Raw genomic sequence first — 22,176 nt, forward strand, 5'->3', positions numbered from 1 at the left:
TTGTGCAGGCACTGGGTAAGACAAGTTGTACAGGAAGCTTCTGACTTCCTGACACCTCGGTTGCTTGGTCAGGATCTGCATTTTTCATGTCACTCACCCTGCTTCGTCTGCAGAGGTCTTTTGTTACATGGATCATGTCCAAAGACCTTCTGAGGTTCAAACTGCACTACTAAACCCAATCAAACTGATTTAATATAGATGGAGGTAGTTGTCAAACTGTAGATTCCCTATGTTGTCCATTTAAACACTGGAAAAATTAAATTCTTTGAAAATCTTGCATGAGTGGGGGTAAAGTCCAATTAGAATTAATCAATAAAAATCTCCAAAGTGAGCCACTGTGCAAAACCAGTAAGGTTCATATACTGTCGCTAAGGTTTTCATACATGTTATTCACAATTGGCAAAAAGGCTGAAAAAGTAGAGACTTGAGTCTTCCAAAGTGACTGGTTGCATTAGTAATTTCATTCTGGCCTGTCCACCTTTAGACAACTTTATAGAAAACTGATTTTTCAAAACTTATCTTTTTCTGAAATTCAAGCTCCTCTGGAAGCATCATGAATTGGGGAGCACAAATAAGAACACCCTCCCAAGCCTTTAATGATTTCAGAAAATTTTGTCCATATGATGTAAAATTATTAACATTTAAAATTACTTAAATAATGCCTTGGAAAGGAAACAAACATTGCTTCAAAGCCAGTGAGGACTGTATGTTCCATTTGTCTTAAATCTAACATACATGCACTGATGGGGCAATTTCTGTCAGCGGCAGTTTCTGTCAGTGGCACTGGTAGGATGAGCCATCTCCTTGAGAGAGATAGTACACTTTTATTGGGAAAAAAAATAATCCACTCCATTTTGCTTTTTCAGGCTTCTTGTATTGGAAATACTGAGATTTTGGGTTACCCTTTTTTTTTTCTTTATCACTTATGCTTTGTTTAATTAAAGAGGAAGCTTATTTTCTTTGAAGGAATAAATAAGGAATATTGCATAATTCTTCATGTCTCAGATATTAATTTGATGATCATTTAATTGCATCACAAGAGCTATTGGGTGAAATGAAATTACAAACAGATGAGAGCAGACAACACGTTATAAAAAAGAAGCTGAGGTATCTGCAAGCATTTCAAATGCTCCCCAAGGCACCCTACGTTGTTCATGCTCCAGAGAACCAAGGCAGCATTGCCAGAATACCACTTTACATAACAGTTTCAGCACAAAGGCACCTGACTTCACTACCTACACAAGCTTTTTCAGCTGTAGGATGCATATGTATGTAGCCTATGAACACCCACATTCCCTGCCTCCTCGATTCCTTGGTTCTCCCACTGCACCTGTATTTGATACGTCCCTCCTCTCTTTCCTCCCATGGTGCCATCCTGCAGGCAGAACCCCGTACCATATTCTTGCTTCTCCCCATATTCGCTGACATCATGCTTCAAGTACAGGTGACAAGGCAGCAAAACAAAGAGCTGATAAATTTGGGCACAGCATTCATTTCATATTGACATAACTCTTGTAGATTAGCTCAGATATAAAGTACAGTGTTATGTAAATACCATTTTAGATGCTAAGTGTCTAACATACGAAGTGCACACATGAAGTTCAGAATTTGAGAAGAACACACATTGTCTGGGAAAGGCGATGGTTTTAACGCAGTGAGTGAGTGCTGGATGAAAAACAATTCACAAATTTGTAAGAGTCAGTTGTGCTACAAAGTGTTACCACACCAGATCTGAAGACAAAGTGAAATCATTAATGCATGAAATACAGATTTTAAGTTGTGGTAAGTGCAGATCTAGTGCAACTTTAACTGCAGAAGTGCTGCTGCTGACTCCATAAAATACATCCCATAAACAGCTGTTAATCTGTTCACTGTTCATCCTTTAACATTCATTTGTTTAGTAATCAGTTCTCATTTGTTCTACATATGGTACAGCTTCCCTTTTATAGCAGCTGCATTTAATGAACATTTGGAGACACAAGGTATTACAGAAATTATTGTTTAACTATTCTCCTGCATTATTTTTCTATCTGTCACCAAGGACATTTGAATAGAAGTTAGAGATACAGTCATTAAATTTAGAGTAAGGAAGGTGTAGGTGCTTTGTCCTCTTCCTGAACTGCTAATAATGTAGCAGAAGTTGCTGTGACCATGCTTCACACTCTGCTTAGCTCCTTTAAGCAATTAATTTTCTCTGTTTATGCTGTCCACTCCCTTTTGTGATTCACTGACGTCAACATGTCAGATTTGATTCACTCTTCGGTTTTGCTCTGTGTCGTATCAGAGACCTTTAGGTAGTGCACTGAGAGAGTATCTTGCAGACCTGCTAGACTGAGTGCATTTCGAGATTTTTAGAAAATGGCAGTTTACAAGATTTAAAGTTTTATCAGGTGTTCTGGTGAAATGTGGGGATCAGTGGTCATTAAAGCTGATTTGTATGAAGATAATTCCCTTCTGGAGTACTTGTGTTTAAGTGTCATCTTAATTCCTTTTTTTCCAAAAATTCTGCTCTTTAACAAGACCGTTTTATGATAGTAAGTGCTCTCGGTTATTTATTCATGCTTCAGCCATGTCCAGCAGCCTGGACTGAGTAAGTAAAGGGAACCTGCTCTTTTCTTTATTGGAAAGTATAGGTGACAATATAGCTACGTACTGAAGCTTTGCTAGCATTAGGACACGATGACGAATAGGGCAAATGCCCTTGGATTGGGCAGTCCTTTGTCCTTGGTCGGTCTTTACTGGTGCCCTTGACCTGCATGCGTTGTGAGGAGTCTGCGAGTCTGTCAAGTGCAGCAGTGGGCAGAGGAGAAGGGCTGTTCATTAAAACTGACTGCTTGGATTGGATGCCGTTCCAGAAAAGGGAAATTCCCAGTCAGTTCCACCCGATTCAGCCACGATGCCAGGTGGGTTGGAGAGATGCTTACAGAAAGAAGCAAGTAATTGCCTAAATGTGCTGAGCATTTTACAGATTTGCACAGCATAAATATTTTGGACATATTGTTTTCAGATGGTTGATTAATCAAAATAGCTGCAAGTGAGTTTGATATGTGTCACCAGGCATGTAAATAGCTAGATGTGTTAAATTGGAGTTGTGGGTGCAAATGCTCAGAGTTGGGAGAATTATCCAAATGACAACAATATTTTAGAAAGGATTTCAGGTATTTCTTCAAGGCATTTTCATTGAAAAAGGCTTAGCTGTGAGAGAAATGCTCTTGTTTCTAAATTTAACCCTACTAACAGTTTACCACCTTCTTTTTGTGTGTGTTTCTTTTTCTCTTTCAGTGCCACCTTGGGCCTTAATAGCCATAGCCATAGTTGCAGTCCTATTAATCCTTACCTGCTGCTTTTGTCTCTGTAAGAAATGCTTGTTCAAAAAGAAGAACAAGAAGAAGGGAAAGGAGAAGGGAGGGAAGAATGCTATTAACATGAAAGATGTTAAAGATTTAGGGAAAACCATGAAAGACCAGGTAAAGTACCTCTCCTTTTCTTGTACTCTTGAGTTGCATTTGAAGGTTTCTGTTTGATGTGTCTGCAGGAAGTTCTGCCTGTTGCCTCAGTAGTGGCTCTGTGAAGAGGGGACTGATTGGCAGCATCTTCTCGGTGGTATCACGAAAGATGAATCTGGGTGTAGCATCATTGATAAAGCAGTCAGCCGATTTCTCTGCTCTACTAAAAAAAAAAAAAAAAGAGCTGGCATATAATGACTCATCTGGAAGGGACAAGTTTATTGAGAGTATCTTGGTTGTACCAAAAATGAAGCAAATGTGCACAATTTTCACTATCCTTTTTGAAGACTTTGACCAGGACCTAGTACAGTGTTTGTATAGCAGTATTTCTGAGCTTACATGATAAACAAAAGTAGCTCTGAACTCTGAATGTCTTTTTATACAAAAGCAAAAGTTCAGCAGAGAAAGAAACAACAGTACAGACGAAAAAATGAGAATCATAGAAACAAGGGAAAACAGCCAAAAAAGAACAGCACAGGGGCATTCAACACAATGATGTTGAGAAAATTCATTTTGTACTAGGGAGGAGGAGATTAAAGATAACAGGGCATACTGGCAGCTCTGTGATAACTGAGTAACTTGGAGGAAATTATTAGCATAATGCCTTTTGAGCAGCATCATTCTCATAAGGGCAGAAAAACTTGTCCTTCAGATCTTCTTCATGCAAGAGAAGCAGAAAGCTGTGGGACCTTATCCTCAGGGGCATAAACTAATACGTTCCTGAAAGAAAATAAAGCTTTTTTTAACAGGGTTTTAGTATTGTCCTAACCCAAGGACTAGGGCCAGCTGGTCAGGCACAAAATCTGAGAAGAGAAGCCTAGAGCAAAGTAGCTAAGAAGCCCATGGAGCCAGCCAGAACAGGTGGTGAGATGCTACTGTATAGTGATGAAGCAGCCACCAGTGTGGCTTATCAGCCAGTCTTAAGAGCCCTGGAGCAGATTAGCATGCTTCTCCAGGCACGTGTGATGTGACAGGGGAAGAGCAAAATCAGGAGAGTGGATGAGGAAGCCTTACAGGTCTGATGACCAGCAGCAACTGGATCATGTAAGGGGAGTCTGAAAGGAGCTCAGATAAGAGGAGTAAAATAATGGATGAGCTTCAGAGGTACAGAGCTGTCAGAGCTATTGCCAGTTTCCATCATCAGACAAGAGGACAGTCTTTGTTGTTCTTGCTCAGTAGACAGTATGGAAAGAAAATAACTGAAGATCCAGTTGTTCTATTCCTGTTCGTGCTACTCAGTTGCAGTAGCCACTACTAAAATGTTGATTCATTAGACTAGTTAACTTTTCTAAGCTATACACTACACCAATAAAGTAAACCTTGGCAAAATTCATTACTTTCAAGCTCTATGCATCAACATTTTAGAGTGACTACTGTACACAGTTATCATGTGAGTGATGAAGGAAGGAGTGAGGCTTAATCTGACACAATCTGTTTTGACTGTATGCTTACAGCTAATGAAGTTCACACCAGTTGCCCATACTAGGTGTACTCATGTGTCTACGTGCTAGTGGGCAGTACAAAGCAGATTTCCCTGTAGCCATCCCAGATTGCTTAATGCAAATAACAAGAGTCCTGCACAGGCACAAAGAGGGAATGGATGGAGACTCTTGCATGCACATTGCAAGTGGACCACTTTAGATGGTGCCTTGGTGCGCAGCTTCAACCTTGGTACCACCTGGAGGGAAGATGCTTCATGTGCCACACTGGTGTACTGAAGTGCATGACACCAACACAAGACAAATTCAGACCTCATCAGTACACAAAATCACTTACGTAGATACAGCTGTTCCAAGGTTAGGAAGATTTCTAAGGCCAAGCTCAAAAAAATAACAGAGCATAAGTTTTGAGTTCTCCCTTGAAAAAGATATTATGTTGATTTTGTTTTCTCCAGGTGATGGATGTGAAACAGACCCCTTTTCTTTAAGCACTTTGATTCAGCATTTGTAGTTTCACTGTATTTGATTTATAGACTTTGTTCTGGGCTATTAAGTAATTGTGAGATATTTCCCCCTCAGCAATGCATGGAAAATCAGATCATCAATTGTTGGGTTACGCTGGGCTGCTGTTAGCCAACTCCTCGCACTGAACCAAGAATAATTTGGAAGAACCGTTTGATTAAAAATTGAAATTTGAAAAATTCCTTGAGATGTTTCTTATGTTCTACCAAATGATAACAAACCTAATACTTTATTGTAGGACAAATAATGTGCAATCTGTTGATTGATATTTATGTAGAATTTGTTCCATATCATGTAAGGCCATTGTTGTATTTACAATATATTACTAAGTGTTTTTAATTATATTCATTAGGACCTGGATAAATGACCATAGATTCATGGAGAATAACTGTTTTAAATGCAAAATTACATTATGTAATTAACATTTATTATAATTTATATCTTTTTAATGGGAAAAAATGATAAAAAGCTGAATCATGTATGTCTTGTCTACAAAAGAGAGCTCAAACTTTGAAATGTTACACAGACAGGTATTTTAAGATATATCAATTCTAAATATTCTGTCTAGTTGCTTAAACATACTGTGGCCCAAACATTTTGGGATTTAACCAATATGGGGTTTTTTGCACAGTTAAACCTAAGGAGGGTACATTCTCAGTTGATGTGAATGTCAAACCTTTAATAAGTGCATGCATCACCAACTCTCCAGCTTAGCTTTCTCTTCATTGCCTGGGATTTCATAAACAGGCTACTTAAATGAGCTCCTTAAACTCATACATTGCAGTCTGATAGCTTACAGATTTTAAGCCTTTGGCATTCAGTAAGTTTTACCAACTTAATTCCTAATTTGTGAAATTTTATCTGTCTTGTCTTCTTTTTTTTTTCCTGTAGGAGTGATTGTTTATTCTAACAGTTCAATCTAGAATTATCAGTACGACTTTTGATATACCTAGCTGAATTCAATACAATGGTAAATGTAGAATATTTCAGCTAGGAGAATTGAGTCACTTTGGAGGCTCTGGCATAAAATAAAAAGGGGAATAACAAAAGGCCTTTCAGCTCTTTAAAGAAGCAAATTTTAATGTTAAAAAACAAGTTATTGGAGATCAAGATGTAAATCTCAGGCCATTATAAAGGGCAATGTACAGTACCAAAGATCTCAAATGTTGTGAAAAAACCAAAAAGCTTAGTTCAGTCTTTGTTAGGCCTGAACCTGCAAGTGCTAATTACCTTCTGCCTTCAGCTGAGGGTGCATAATAACAGTTGATAGGCATTTGGCATCTTGCAAGAATCTAGTTCCCTAGGCACAAAGTACTTTAAAGGGAGTAGCATTTGGTAAATCGAAAGTATCAGCTTCTGGAAATATAATTTCCATCTTAGTCTGGTTTTGTTTGTCAAAGAGAACTTCTGACCTGCACATACTCATGCTGACCTGCACATCCGTGCCAAATCATTATAGAGCCATATAGCTTGACATAGTTAAAGATCATTTAGACATGGAGACTCAATCTGCTTTACAGTCACACATAATAGCTAGATATTACAGAAAGCGGAATAGAATTTTGGTCTCTTTTAGAATATTTATGCTTCAAAATGTCCACTTTCCTGAACACAACTTCAAATGAGAAACTGTTTATAAAATAGGGTAGATTATGAGCAAATGTAGTTGCTGAGGTGAGTTGAAAATAAGATTAGGTTTTCAGTCTTAATCCATGGCAGGCAACGCTTGCTTTTTCAAGTAGAGTATACAGCTTCACCAAAGGCCACTGGGAGGATTAGATTCCTTCTAGGGGAGGCAAATTGTTAATGAATGTACTACTGTAAAAAGGTCATTTCTCCAAGGTTTTTACTAATGTTCGTGTGTGGATGTTTTAATTTTTATTTCTTCCTTCTATGTCCTCCTTGTCTATGTTGTGTCTCATGACTGTTCTGGATTGTCACTTGCGGTAGGTTTATTTTGCTATTTGGACGCACCTAGTCTAAAGCTGTGATACGTATAGTCTTCTGACAGCTCTGGCTCCTCAGCTGAGATTTATATGTAGTAGCTTGGATACACACATCAAGAGGCTGAACCAAATTGATTGGGTATTTATTTTGATGGGTATATATTTGGGGGAGGCTGGAGGAGAGCAAAAGAAAAGAGGTTGTCATCCTTTCTGTAGTTAAAGTATTAAGTCAAACTGTACTAGAAAGCTCAAGTTTAAAATTGATAGGCACATAAAAATAGCTTGCTAATTTTATTTCCTTTTTGTATAAATGTCACCATATCAAGAGTAGATGAAAGCAGTGTGTATTTTTAATGTCTTCGTTTCTAAGTGTTGCTAAAATGATTGGTACCCCATGAAACTTGCTGTGGGCTCTCACATCATCTCAGTACAGTCCCCACACCTTAAGTTCTTAGTGCTCCATATCAAACTCTTTAAAGTGGTCTTACTCCAGATTTCTGTGGTGCAAATGAGTAACAACTAGCACCAGTGTTTTTATGAGATCTTCCCATCACAGTTTTCATCATTATAACAACTTTCCAGTCTCTGCTAACACCCCTGGTGGCACCCACTACTTCTTTCTTTAGAACAAGAAAAGCCCCCCAAACACCCAGCTCCAGAGATGCTAGAATAGCTGCTGATTTATTGAGTCTGAATTTAATGCATTGGTACAGCAAAATTCTTGCTTAAGCTCAGCCTGTGGGCTGAGGAATAGACATAATCATTTCAGTCATGAACAGCATCACTGAAAAATTACTACAACTTAGCCCTATTGCTTGGAGAATAATTGTGGTGGTCTGAACATTTTATTAGGTCACAAAGGGTTTGTGGAAAAGGAGATTTAATAGCTCAGTCCTTTCGCATTGCATCAGGCTAAAACACTTGCATCAGGCTAAAACACTGTCACTAGTGAAAGATTTTTGACTTGCAGTGAATGTGTCTGTTAGGTGAAATAGGAGATTTGGGATCAGGTATACGTACTACGCCCTGGAGTATGAGGAGTATGTTCTTGGCTGTGCTACTGACTTACTGTGGTCTTCAGTCAGCCATCAGACTTCTCCGTATGTCTGCTTTTTAAACAAACATAGACCTTCCTTTTACATTGAGGTTATGTGCCAACTTAACCAGAATATTCTGATTAATGTTCATGTATTAATAGCAGTGAAACATTGGGGTGTTACAGAGTAACGTAATATTGAGAGCTGCAATTGCACCTGATCGAACTTCAACAGACAATGGTTTTCTTAGCATGTTTCACCTTAGTATTTTAGCTGTTGGACAGTAAATTCAAATACCCTTGTTTTCATGGAGACAAAACACTGAAGGAAAGAACAAGCTTTTTAAATGTTGTGCCCTGAAATATTTCGAAGTAGCATGAAGTCAGTAAACTCCACACTGACATCCAGAGAGCTTGGATTTCATTTGAAGGAACCCAAGCCTTTATTGCCAGAAATAATCCAAGAGGATTTCTTTGAGGGACAGGAGATCAGTTGCTGGCTGCAGTCTTTTCTTCTGCAATGTTTGCTCTTGGGCTGGTTTGTTTCCCCAGTTGAATACCTGGAGAATAGTGAGTGTATTTATTCCACAGTGCCACCTGTCTTGGTCTCAGCATGCAGATTCCCATTTGTTGGCATCCTCAGCCCATGGTGACATTCATGCTTGCCATGACTTACCCACAATTCACTGAGACATCCTAATTCACACTCAGAAAGACAGCATGTGCTGCAGAGCTATGTAACTACAGTTACTATGTAGAAAATTAGTCAGAAACAATGGCGACAAGTCTTTCATAGAAAACAAACCAAATAAGTATACTGTGGCAGTCAAAATGGATTGACTGAGTCCCATTTGTACATTAGTTCAACCTCAGGCTTGACCACTCGTCCTGCTTTTTCACCTGCCTCAGAAGGCAACTGTGCAGGGTGCATAAAACTTCCTGAAAAATGTGAAAATAACATGTTTTTGAAGATATGATGTTATAGATGAGTGTGTTTTGCAGGGTTTTCTGCAAAACTGTTTTGTAACTTAGATTTATATTAGACTTCAGAACCTTAAAAATATGGAAGCAACAGCTGTGATCCATGAGGCTCGGCTTATTTGCATTCCTGTCTTCCTCTCAGTCACTCCCAAGAAGACATGGGAGCCAGCTTTGCATGCTTCCTGAGTTTCTTTTTCCTCCTTTTTAAAAAATATATTTTCTGTCATATAATTAATTAATTATTCTTATTGTAACCTATTTTACTGTTAGGAAGATAGGCCTCCTATTCATTTTCTTACAAGTGTTGTTTCCTGTGCTGAAGGTCTTGCCACTGGAAGCTTCCATTGTCAAGAACGTTTCTTTCTTGTGTTCTCTTGATTAACAGACCACATTTTGAATTCTTTATTCAAGACCAGAGTCTGCAGGTTCCTAATGAGTGGTGTCTAGGAAGTACGCAATTATTGCCTAAATTAAGTGATTTGAATCACACTCTCAAGACATTCACCTGTATCCACTGATTATATGGAGAGCTAAACTCTTACACTAAGAGCCTGAAGTTAGCGGGTATGAATAACCTACATCTGGAATAGCAGTTAGTATTAATGGGGTATACATTTCAAACCCCATTGGGAGTATTTAATTGTTTACTTTTTAAGCAAAGGCATTTATTCTCTACAAAATGATGACTAATAAATATGAATAGAAAATAACCTTTAAGCCTCAGAATATCAAGTACTTGATAAACTCCTATTTAGAGGATGATCTTATCTCTTTTTAAGCAACTGAGCCAAAAGAACAATTCTTTGCCAACTTTTTCTCCACAGATCAATGTGGCACCCAATAAATCATGTCTGGCTATATTTAGATTAATTTTCACTCTTAAATAGATGTAGTCCTAATTATATAGTATGACAAATTTTTCAAACAGAAATAAATGTAGTATACAGAGTGGTCCTCCCATGTCAAGAAGTCAGCTCTGCCCCAAAGCATGCTTCCATCTGGCCTGCTGCCATTCTTTTGGGGAGGATGAAGAACAATTGGTGGAGCAGCATGCACTGGCCAAGTAGTCTAAAGCTGCCTCCTACTCACAGTCTGCTGCACAGCACAACCAAGCGCTGCCATATGGGGAGTGGGGGCAGAGCACGCTAGCGTTCTTGCAAGAGTGCTTGCTTCTTTTAGTGCATGCACATGGGCCCTGCCTTCAAAGCAAAGCCCTGACCCACAGGGTGAACTTCCAAAATTGGCCCCCAGGCTGAGATCAGCTGCATCTTTTTTCAGCAAATAAACACTGGCTACAAGAAAAACAGGTTGATTTGGGGGCCTAATATCTCCAACTTGAATGTATATATTCATATTTTACATTGAACCCCTCCAGCACTCATTGTATTCTCCTGTTGCACCAGAGTAAGTTTGTATTTTAGTACCAGAACAATTAAGCAAGCTCTTAAGCTGAATATGATGACCTCATGTCACAGGGCTCCGAAAGAAAGCAAGCAAGACCGTTGAATAACCCAACAGACCATTTAAAACCTGGATAACAAGCAAAGAAGTGATGTCAAGGCATGGCATGCTGAACATGGCAGGGTCCTGCTCGCTCCCTGCATCTGTGTGGCCCACTGCTGGTTTGTGAGGCCAACACTGTTACGGCAGTAATGGCAAAGTAGATTTCACAGTGACCAAAGCCTGGCTCAGCCACTGGAAACCCATGCACAACATGCTCTTTAAATTAATTCATGGAGAGCAAGCAGATGCTGAATGAATGAAATGTTGCCTTTCCTTCTGAGGGACTCTGACAGAGAATGTGTTACAATGGCAGGCTTTTCTGCTTTGTGATAGGGAATCAGCCAGGAATTTTTAAAGGCTTCTGTTTTCCCCTGGGATAAAAATTACGCAGGTCAGAATTATGGTGTTCTTGAATGTGAAAGAAATTGATCAGAGTTGCACCACCATTAGTGGAAATGCAGCCATTCCTAGGTGTGGAGGAAAAATTGCCTTTCTGATAAATTCCTTGTTGGACATGGCACAGAACGTTCTTGCTACAAAATCATATTGTTTTCTTCCATTCAGCTCAGCAGGCATTGCACAAGCCCGAGGACTGGGCATCATTCACACTTTAAAAAAACATCCCCTTCACCATGTGAACAGAAGGAATGATTGATGGGACAGGCAAAGATGGAACTCTGGATGGCAGCATGCACTCTGCAGCAAATAAACTTACAGGCTGCAGTCAGCCATATGTTTTCCTTCCTAACATCTCTCCTTCTTGCTTATTGGGAACGTGTTTTCTGAAAAGTGAGGCCATAGACCACCCCCTGAATGGAAGGAACGCTAAAAACTCTCATAATTAAAGTGTTTCTTTATATATGACAGTGAAAGACACTTTGCTTTCAGTCTTGAATAGCTTGTGGCATGAACTAAGCATCAACAATGAGACAGGAAGATAACTGGGATTGGAATCAAAGTGCAAAATACCCCTTCTTGGGTCTTTGCATTCTCCTGGTGTCTCGGACGTGATTGGGACCTCTGTCTTGCTTCTCAGGAGGCTAGGAAGTACACTTGCTCCCCTAGTGTACTAGGGGAGTACCCGAGTCTCCTACCAGCTTGTTTCCCTGGAACTTCTGGAATCTGGAGGCAAAGAGCAGACTAGCTCTGCTAATCCCTTGCAGAGCCTCTTGATTTCTCCATATGGTTTTGGGAGGGATTAAATGAAAGTTTATATGAATCCCAGAATCTCTCTTGTGATTTGTGGATAGTAGTGGGGTAAACCCAGTGACAGGGTGCAGGGCTTTTGGTGGAACTGAGCTGGAAGCAAGGGATGGTGGTGGTATCAGGAGGCAGTGTTCTTGGAGAGAGGCTTTTGTCAGCTAAGGGAATGAGAGAGGGAGGAAGCCCAGGAAATGTAAAAATCCGCTGCAAGGTATGGGTCTTGCAGAGCTGAAATTACGAGCAGTTTTGGTTTTTCTTCCCTTTTTAGAGCAAAAGATGCAACTACAAAAAAATTGAAAATAAAGCATTTTATTTAACAACTCAGAAGAAGAGAGGAGACTCTAAAATCACTGTTTATTACATTATGGAAGTGAAGAAACAACCAGCAGATTGAACTGTGGATCCCAGGTTGCTGAAATTTATCCCTGTTTCTTGCAGGAGCCATTACAGAGTAGATGAGCTTGAAAACGATTAACTAAACGTGGCACAGAAAAGAAAATCTTGATAGCATATGTAGATTTATGTCTGTGCCCTTGGTTAGAACTAGTTACGGAGCTCATTCAAAGATGTATTAAATGGGAGGTTGCTCAAAAATTAATTTTGTCTCCCAGGTCTAAGAAGACATACTGTATACATGGGGCTCTGTTAAAATCCCTGGCACAACATAACTTTTCCCAATTGCTGATTTCATTAGATGTGGACATTATCACCTTGTAATGGTTATATTGGATTAACACATTTTTATACATTCCTACCCCTGCTTACATATAAGCCTATGTTTTTCAGATTCTTACACACACTTAAGAAGATATAGAAGTTTCATTGTTGTGTGTTTCTGCATATGTTACGCAGAAATGAAGAAACCACTTGAGTGAACTTGAGAATCATCCCAAATTAGAAAAAATAAATCTTGTCTCCAGCCCAATTTAATAATTCATTTCTGTGCTGCGTATTTCAGAGAAAAGGAATTTAAAATGTCAGGGAATTAAAAGAAATATTAGGAAAGGAAAGGCTTATATTCCTCTGCATCTAAATTCAGGCTTTCTGATCACAGTTGTGTCATTCAAAGAGGCTTGAGGAGAAAGCTGGCTTATAATTAAAAGTATTTTATTGTTCCTAAACCCAGTAAAATATAGCCGCTTATTTTAATTGATTGTAGCAATACAACAGTAAGATCCAATATAGTGTGATATAGTGTGCTGTAAATTGAGGGTTGCAGTACTATTCCATTAAATATTGATCTTTCAGAGAATCTCAATACAAAATGAAAATCCCTATGGGGTGTTTCAAGTACTTTGAAGCAATCCAATTCTTCTTCCTCTTTGGAACTCTGCAGTTTCATCAAACATGAGAAACTTCTGTGCTTCCTTTGACTCAGCTTCTTCTTGAAGCATTGGCCTCTATTTTGAAAGCAAATATATCTCTTGATCATAAGAACTATTTGTACAGACTGTCGTAGAGATAATAATTTGTCATTTCTTCCCTCCCCCCATGCCATGACCTTGGCCAAATCCGAACACCATCTCATTCTTAATGTCTCTTAGTGCTTCAGCGTTTCTGACTCAAGGTCAGAAGAATCATATAGCTCCTCTGCTGATGTGAGTAACATGCAATGTTGGCTCTCTCTCCTGGGAAATAGCTTTCACCTTCCAATAGGCCTCTCATAACCTGTGGAGAAATGCTTCCCAGCCAAGCAGTGTTTTCTGTCTCCACTTCAAAACTCCCTTGCAAGAGGGACATTAGCTTCCCGTTATATTTTCCATAGTCATAGTAAGAACTTTGTCACATCGGGTTACCCCACAGCTCTGGCACCTCCCGGATTGATCAGCTATGCAGAGGAGTGTATAGTTTTTCTGGAGACAGTATGGATACGTAACTATAGCCTTGATGCAATAGTTACAAATTCCTCATGCCTGGAGATTAACACAGAGGTTCTTTTTGCATTCTCGCTTTATCCCCGAGGAATGGCTGTAGGATAGTTCCTCTCAAACAAAATCCAAGTCAAAAGCAGTGGAACAGCAGCAAGTCCAGTACTTACCCCAGAAACAGTGATACACTGGAGCTGTTTATCACTCTTCTCTCATGAAGACCTCTGCTAGGGCAACACTGAGATGATTCAGAGCAGTGTGTCTTGGAGTTAACATCCAACTCTGAGTTACTGCTTCCTCTTGTCTCCAGGCTCAGATAAATGTGGTTGCTTTGGCTGGATTGATTCACATCTGTTGGGGTTTTGTTTGTTTGTTTGTTTTCAAAATCTCAAGCTTATTTATATTACCAACAAAAGCAAGGTGTTTGAAATAATCACATCACCATATCCTGCAGGTCCTGTGTATGGTCCTGCAGGGGCTGTTCCCCAGATTGCCTTTGCTCCACCACTATCCTCTTGCTATGGAACCTGTCGCTATTGAAGCGTCACGCTTGTTGCACTAACAAAAATGCTGTGCTACAGCCAGAGAACTCACTAGCAGCTTGGCGATTAGAATGTCTCAAAATAATTTTTATTTCCAGCAGTTCAGCCCTTCCAAATAGAAATGGTTTCGTTCAAATAGTATTACTTTTCCAACATCACAGGTGATTCTCATCCACTATCAACTTTTCCCTCAGATCTCATCCAGGTACACTGTAATTTATGTTCCTAGTAAAAAGTCCATCATTCACTAACATTCAGATATTTAACTCTAACCCAGCTCCTCAGCTTGCATAAATCAATGTTGTTGCATTGATTTCAGTTGAGCTATGCCAGTTGAATTCTAGCTTATTTCAAAAAGTAGAGAAATAATTGCTTAATACTGTACAGTTTTGAGTCTGACCTTTTGAATTTAGATCTGAGTTCAGAAAAAGAACATTTTCTACCTTGGAGATCATTCTTTCCGCTTACCACACCCAGTGCAGCTGTTGCATGGCTCCCACTGCCTTCATGGCTGAGGGAGAATGTTAATGGTCTCACGTTCTTTTTTTCACCAGCCACCATCAACCGTGGGCATAGCTACTTGCCAGCCTTGCTGTCTCTTCGGATAGAGAACTCCAGCTGCAACCTGTTGTTTATGTATGCTCTAGGGGTCTTCAGACCACCTCACATTGAGAAAAAAGAAAGAACATAACAAATCTTATTCTTGCACTTAATAGTCTGTTTCTGCAAGCAGAAGCTCCATATAAAAGGAGCTTTCATCCTGATATGGCTCTTATAAATAAGCCTACCTGTTACTATGTCATGCAAATAACAATTCTGGAAGAATGCTCAGTATTGGTTCCTTGTTTTCACACCCTCAACTTTATTTTCACATTTTCCACAATTTTTCACTGTGGAAAATCTCATCACTTTTGCCTATTTTTCTGTTGTTACTCAGGTAAGAATTTGCTGGAATAAGATCTACATAGTTAGTTATGGTTCATATGGTTTAATAGTTGTATGAATCCCCTTTTCCACAGTACAAATACTTCTGCTTTCTGGTACAGGGGAAAAAGAAAAAAAGGAAAAAAAAAAACCCCATCATTTAGTATTTTAATTATGTATAAAATCTACGATAACCACTGTGTCCTTTAAAAATAGCAGGTTTTATGCAGTAGACAAAACTGTAAGCAATTCTGTATTTCTTTATTTTTGTGTTTCTTTCTAAGCAAACTAAAATCAACCTTCAATCAATTTGGTTCAGCCAAGCTTATAGCGAGAATGAATAAAAAGGAAATTGGTCTCGGGAGGGAGGGAAGAGGAGAAACATGCATTTGCTAATGGCATGGTGAAAACTCTGCTTCCATATTCATTCTAAATAAACATGAAAAATGTTTGGCATATGATTGTAGGAAGAACTCATCCACAGCACATGCTCTTTATCATAGTAATCCTACAGAAACATGTTGCCAATTGCAAACAATTCACAGCATGCACAACCAGGTTTGACATTGCCAAGATAGTCTTAAGTTGAATGAATGTGTGACTTTGCTTATTTAATAGCATGTTTGCCTCCGTGTGCCTCTTTAAGAGCCAGTGTGAGCCCAGAAGAATTTTTTGGTATTGAGTTGATATTTTGTTTCTACTTCCAGGTTTTATAACAATCGTTGCTTGTAATAGTCCGAGAAGCTTTCTTCCTACTTCCATTGCTTGCTTGCTGATTTATAACATCTTCTTGAGCAACCTAAATAATCTCTATATATATGTAAACTGCATATTTGGATTTCTGCTGTCATGCTTGCTTTCAATGGCTTTAAAAAAGATTTGAGGACAGTGTATATTTTAAACTGGTACTTAAGAGTTTGCCTTATTTATGAATATTACATTCCTTCTTTCTAGGCTCTTAAGGATGATGATGCAGAGACTGGGCTGACTGATGGGGAAGAGAAAGAAGAACCCAAAGAAGTGGAAAAACTAGGGAAAATCCAGTATTCTTTGGATTATGACTTCCAGAACAATCAGGTTTGAAACAACCAACCTGTAACATTTCATTTCTGTGTGTGCAAGGGGAGCATGAAGTAATACATTAAGTTACAGTAGATATTTCTAAAATCCTTACGGCTTGCATGGAAGTAAAGGGAGAAAGCAAGACAGAAGATTCATGACAGAGGTACTACTAAATTGGTATTCAATGTACTTGGAGTTTATATTATACCTTTAATCAAAAGTGAAGACACAGTTTTATCTAATGGTTATTAATAACTTATATCAAGGCATCACAAATCAATGTCAACCCACATTATATTATGGAGTCTGCATGCAGACAGAAAAAGATAGCTTCAGCCTTCAGGTATTTATAATGTAAGCAAATAAAAGATGGGAGGAAAATGAGAGGGACATAAAAGTAAGTTGATTCATTGTGAGTCTTTTAGCAGGGGGATAAGATTGCCAGAAGTAGCTTTCTCTCATCAAGTGTGCACTTTGCCTTATTAACTAGCTGCATCAGGTTCTGTTGCTTTCCATTAAAGTACACCTACTAGCCAAGAAAATTTTTAGTTTGGAACAAAAGTCCAAATAAAAAGATCTGTCCCAAAAAAACCCAGGCAAGTTAGACAAGGAGAATCTCTCCATTCAAGGACTGATAATCATTTGGTACTCCTACCACTCTGGCATACTTACCCATGTTCTCTGTAGGAATAGCCATCATAATGTGAGGTAGACCTACAATCGACCTGCTTAACAGGTCTGGCCACATCCTGAACTAGCTCATATTTAATTCCCCTCCCTGGCCTCTTGCTGTGGTTGGGATCACTTTTGTCAATTATACCAATCCACAGCCTCAGATTAAAAATCACTTTGCTTAACTTTGGACTGAAGTACACCAACACATCTGACTTCTACTTCTACTGCATGACTTTCAATTAACTTGAGAATACATATCCTGCATTCTGTTTTTTAAAAGCCTCAGTCAAAACAACATCATTCTTCTCAATTTAGGAAAAGAAATGACTAGCGAATTTAAAGCCCTGTTAATTCCTATTCTTCATCTGAACAGAATTCACAGGATGCAGTACACTTAGTTTTTGCAAGACAAAGAAAAGAGAAATTAAGAAAAATTTCTCTGTCAGCAGCAGAGTACTTACACACAGCAATGTCCTGGCTTAATACATAGCATGTCCCTGTCTTTTCAATTACCTTCTGACTGCCAGTGCTTGTTTTTCAATGCAAGAGCCAAAAAGAATTCTGAAGCCTTTCAAGAACCTGTGTTTAAAGGAGCTTTTCCTCAACTCCCACAGCAAATTCCCTGGCCATGTGATGAGTCACACTGATCCCCCTTGAAATCAGTATGAAATCAGTATGAAGTGTTAGACCCTTCAGAAGCAGAAGATCTAAAGAGTGGGGAAGGAAAAGCTGCAAATGTGTTCTGACAAATGGATTTCAGTTTCCTTAGAATATGAAAACAAACTTTCTATGTGAATTTTATTAAAGGGCACGTTGATTTTGGGAACTATATTTTACAATGGGAAATAGGATGGGAGACCAACAAATTTGTAAAAGCATGTAGTATTTGATTAGGGTAATAAATTATTTGATTCCTATTTTATTTTGCTGCTCTAAACCATGTTGCAGGTTGGAATTTGTCAGAGGATAGATCATGTAAAAGAGTAGGAGAGGGGATTCAGTCTGGTTAGTATACTACGGTGGTATGAAACTACAGACCAAAAATCTGGCGGATACGTTGCAGAGGGTTAAGCATGGAGACAAGATGACCAATGTACTCTCCAGAGCATGATGCCTCAGTTTGAGAGAGAGAAATTTTTAAAGGGAATTGAATTGCTTTTCCACTCTGTTAACTAAAAGACATGGGCTTGTTTTTCACTATTTGATGTGAAAGGCTTGATGTAAATCCTGAGCCTATCCATGTATTTATGAACTGTTGTGCATCTAGAATACGAATGAGCAGAAGTGTTTCTTACAGCTAAAGGAAGATGTTTCATGGAGCTTAAGAGTCCTATAGGTAGGAAACCAGACTCTGAATTTAAAACTGGTAAAAATAAGTCCAACTTTGAGGAATCAAAAGCCTCTTTCCTAGATTGACTATATTGTTCTGTAGTCCAGTGGTTAGAGCTTCTGTTTCCAATTTTAAACAATTCATCCATGAGAGAAGCAAATATATTGTGACTGAAGCACTGATTTAGAAGAAAATATTCTCATATTTCATTCCCAGTTCTTAATATCTTGTCTCCAGATTGACCTTGAAGAGTCACTTGAATGTTTACCTTAGGTCTGTGTCTATGAAACAAGATAAAAAGTATTTTCTTTTTCTCAACTCCATTATGCTATGAGGCCTAATACACACTAGGATGTCTAGATAATGTAATGTAGCATAACACAGCGTAACATAAGCCTTCAATTATAACACTTTAAAAATGGCCAAAGCACTTGCACGTTTCAAATGTTCTTCAGTCTTATTTTCAAGTGTGTAACAGATTCAAGAAACAAGTTTTTCTGTTTTGCAATGAGATTACAAATTTTTGTTAGGATGTAGTTACCAAAGGCTACTTTTCATGGGATATTTTTTGAAAATGCTGTTCTTAGGTTACTACCTAAATACATTTATATACATAGCAAGAGAAGTTAAATATAAGGTAAGACTGCAAGATACAATTGTTTTTAATAAAGCTCTGCCTGAAGATTTACATTTGGTATAGCACCTTCTTGTGTTTGGTTGGGGGAAGGTTACATGTTGGGGATCTAGGATACAAATTTTGAAGTCAAAATTAGACATTTTTGATTGTTTAATAATGTGATTTCTATTCATGGTGCCCAGCATAGAAAAATAATGCACGAAAGGAGAGAGCAATTGAAAGTTATTTGATTGCAGTCTTTAAAAAGATGAAGTCTGTATTTAGCTGTAATCAGCTGCCCTTTGAAAACCTCTTTTCTGCTTAAATACAGCCTTTGTACAGTCTGCATCTGCCATAATTGGTTTTCTAAAGCCTATAGTGTTGCTTCATTTGCCTTCCTTGAAGGGAGGGGGAAATAGTTATTCATAGACCAGAAATAGAGTTTGCATGTGTATTTCTCTGTTGCAGTTTGGTTTTTTTCTTTTATAAATATCTATTTGAAACTTCATTCTGCTGTTTTTCTCTCTTTTCAGCTTCTGGTTGGGATTATTCAAGCAGCTGAGCTGCCTGCATTAGATATGGGTGGTACATCTGATCCCTATGTGAAAGTTTTCCTGCTGCCTGATAAGAAGAAGAAATATGAGACAAAAGTCCACAGAAAGACCCTTAACCCTGTTTTCAATGAGCAATTTACATTCAAGGTATTTTTTTGATAATTACTGAAACTTTTTTATTTAGCCACTTGTGCTTGCTACGAAGTTAGTTAATGTCTTAGTTAATTGGTAACAGAAGCATAGTGATTTTTTATGTTGTAGAAACCTCCGATATTCAATCTTGTGATGAAAAGGGTATAACATAGGGTCAGACTTCAGTGGGTATAAAAGGCACAGTTTGATTTTAGGCACTTGAGTTATTCTGATGTATGACAATCTGATCTATATTTTATGGCTGCATAAAACTTAGAAGAAAGTCAGAAAACAGTGACACTTTGACAAAGGTCAGGTAAATTTCACAAGACCATCATTTTCTTTAAATATCTTTGTAGTCTGATTTATGAATTTCAGTGTACCATTTCTTTTCCCCTCAAAAATAAATTAAAACTTGGGAAAGGCAAATGGATGAAGGACAATATGACAGATTAATCCTGATAGACTCTGTCATAGCAATTCTTTGCCATGCCACTTTATATATGAAAAGAACTCGTGTTTCAGGTTTAATAACCTATGAATTAAATAAATGTAGCTAAGCCTTACGTTGCAATAGTTAAGTCGTGCCAATAGCATCTGTCAATAATGTTTTTCTAAAACAGCAGCTGTACCTAAACCCGAGTTAAATACAATAAAGGAATACTCTACAGCATTCTTCATAGGACTTCTCCTAATATACATTCCTCTGCTGTTACTCTAGGCCTTTCTCTCTATACCCAATCTCATAATGACAGCTACAGATTGAAAACAGGAACAGTGAAAGACTCAGGCTATGTAATCATTCAATGAGAAAGATATCCCTGGAGGCCAGAGCTACTACTGCATATATAAACTTATTTTTTCCCTTGAAGATGTTCATAAAAATAATCTTTTGTGGGGAGTTATTTTTTTCTTGAGCTTTCCTAAGAGAGTATTTAAAAGAAAACAGAGTTATAAATTTCAGATTCCCATGCAGCTCACAAAAGAAAGAAAGAACCAATAATGCTGTCATATAAGATGAAGGCACAAATTATAAATCTGATCATCCACTCCCGAGCTATGATGTCCACTTGTTTTAAGTCATATCCTTAATACTCAAATTTTATGCTCCAGAAGAAAGTTTGCTTTTTTTGCAAGACATGACAGAGTGTTTAGGTGCATCCCAAAATGGTACTGATCATTCCCTGGATACTGTGTTCTGTACTCAAGAAAAAAATCAACTGAGCATGCCAAGTAGTATCACTGTTCTGAGGACAACAGTGAAAAAGACGAGTGACTATTTGACTAGTGCTGCAACTAATAAATAACTTCCGTGGAAACGACTGGCAATATCTCAATTTACTTAGGCAGAGCCTTGCTTCTGTGACCCTCTTCAAGTGGTGCACTACTTCTGTTATCATTCGTCCAATCTCCCTCTGGCAGAGCTGCCCATCAGGCAGCCCAGGCCCATTTTGTTACCTTCTCCCAAGGCACAACTGTGAGCTGTATGCCTTCCGCCCTAAGAATCACATAATGGTTTGGGTTGGAAGGGACCTTAAAGACCATCTAGTTCCAACCCCCCTGCCATGGGCAGGGACACCTTGCACTAGACCAGGTTGCTCAAAGCCTCATCCAGCCTGGCCTTGAACCCTTCCAGGGATGGGGCATCTACAGCTTCTCTCGGCAACCTGTTCCAGTGTTCACCACCCTCTCCGTGAAGAACTTCTTCCTGATATCTAATCTAAACCTCCCCACTTTCAATTTAAACCCGTTACCCCTTGTCCTGTCACTACAGGGCCTTGTAAAAAGTCCCCTCTCAGCTTCCTTGTAGCCCCATCAGGTACTGGAAAGCTGCAATAAGGTCTCCCCGGAGCCTTCTCTTCTCCAGGCTGAACAAGCCCAACTCTCTCAGCCTGTCTCCATAGCAGAGGTGCTCCAGCCCTCTGAGCATCTTCGTGGCCTCCCATGGATTTGCTCCCACTGGTCATATCCTTCTGATATTGAGGGCTCCACAGTTGGACGCAGCCCTCCAGGTGGGGTCTCACAAGAGCAGAGTACAGGGGCAGAATCCCCTCCCTCGACCTGCTGGCCACACTTCTCTGCATACAGCCCAGGATAGGGTTGGCTTTCTGGGCTGCCAGCGCACACTGCCGGCTCATGTTCAGCTTTTTGCCTACCAGTACCCCCAAGTCCTTCTCCTCAGAGCTGCTCTCTATCCATTCTTCACCCAGCCTGTGCTTGTGCTTGGGATTGCCCCAGCTCAGCTACAGAACCAAAGGGACCAAGAAGCACTAATGGGGATGAGAAGGACTATGTTTCTGCTTTATCAGATCTCATTCGTTCTCTTCTTTGGGTGGT

The 22,176-nt window shown here is 39.0% G+C and overlaps 1 protein-coding gene across 1 annotated transcript in view; it reads left to right on the forward strand.

Annotated features, from left to right (window-relative positions):
• The first annotated feature begins 2,896 nt into the window (after positions 1–2,896).
• Positions 2,897–22,176, forward strand: part of SYT1 (synaptotagmin I) — a 96,880-nt gene continuing 77,600 nt past the window's right edge. Inside the window, exons 1-4 of the mRNA XM_010153060.1 lie at positions 2,897–2,903; positions 3,241–3,467; positions 16,425–16,547; positions 19,687–19,854. Of these exons, the coding sequence (XP_010151362.1) occupies positions 2,897–2,903; positions 3,241–3,467; positions 16,425–16,547; positions 19,687–19,854 (525 nt within the window). The remainder of the gene's footprint in view (positions 2,904–3,240; positions 3,468–16,424; positions 16,548–19,686; positions 19,855–22,176) is intronic.

Source organism: Eurypyga helias, unplaced genomic scaffold (assembly GCF_000690775.1).
Source record: "Eurypyga helias isolate BGI_N326 unplaced genomic scaffold, ASM69077v1 scaffold6546, whole genome shotgun sequence".
Lineage (NCBI taxonomy): Eukaryota > Metazoa > Chordata > Aves > Eurypygiformes > Eurypygidae > Eurypyga > Eurypyga helias.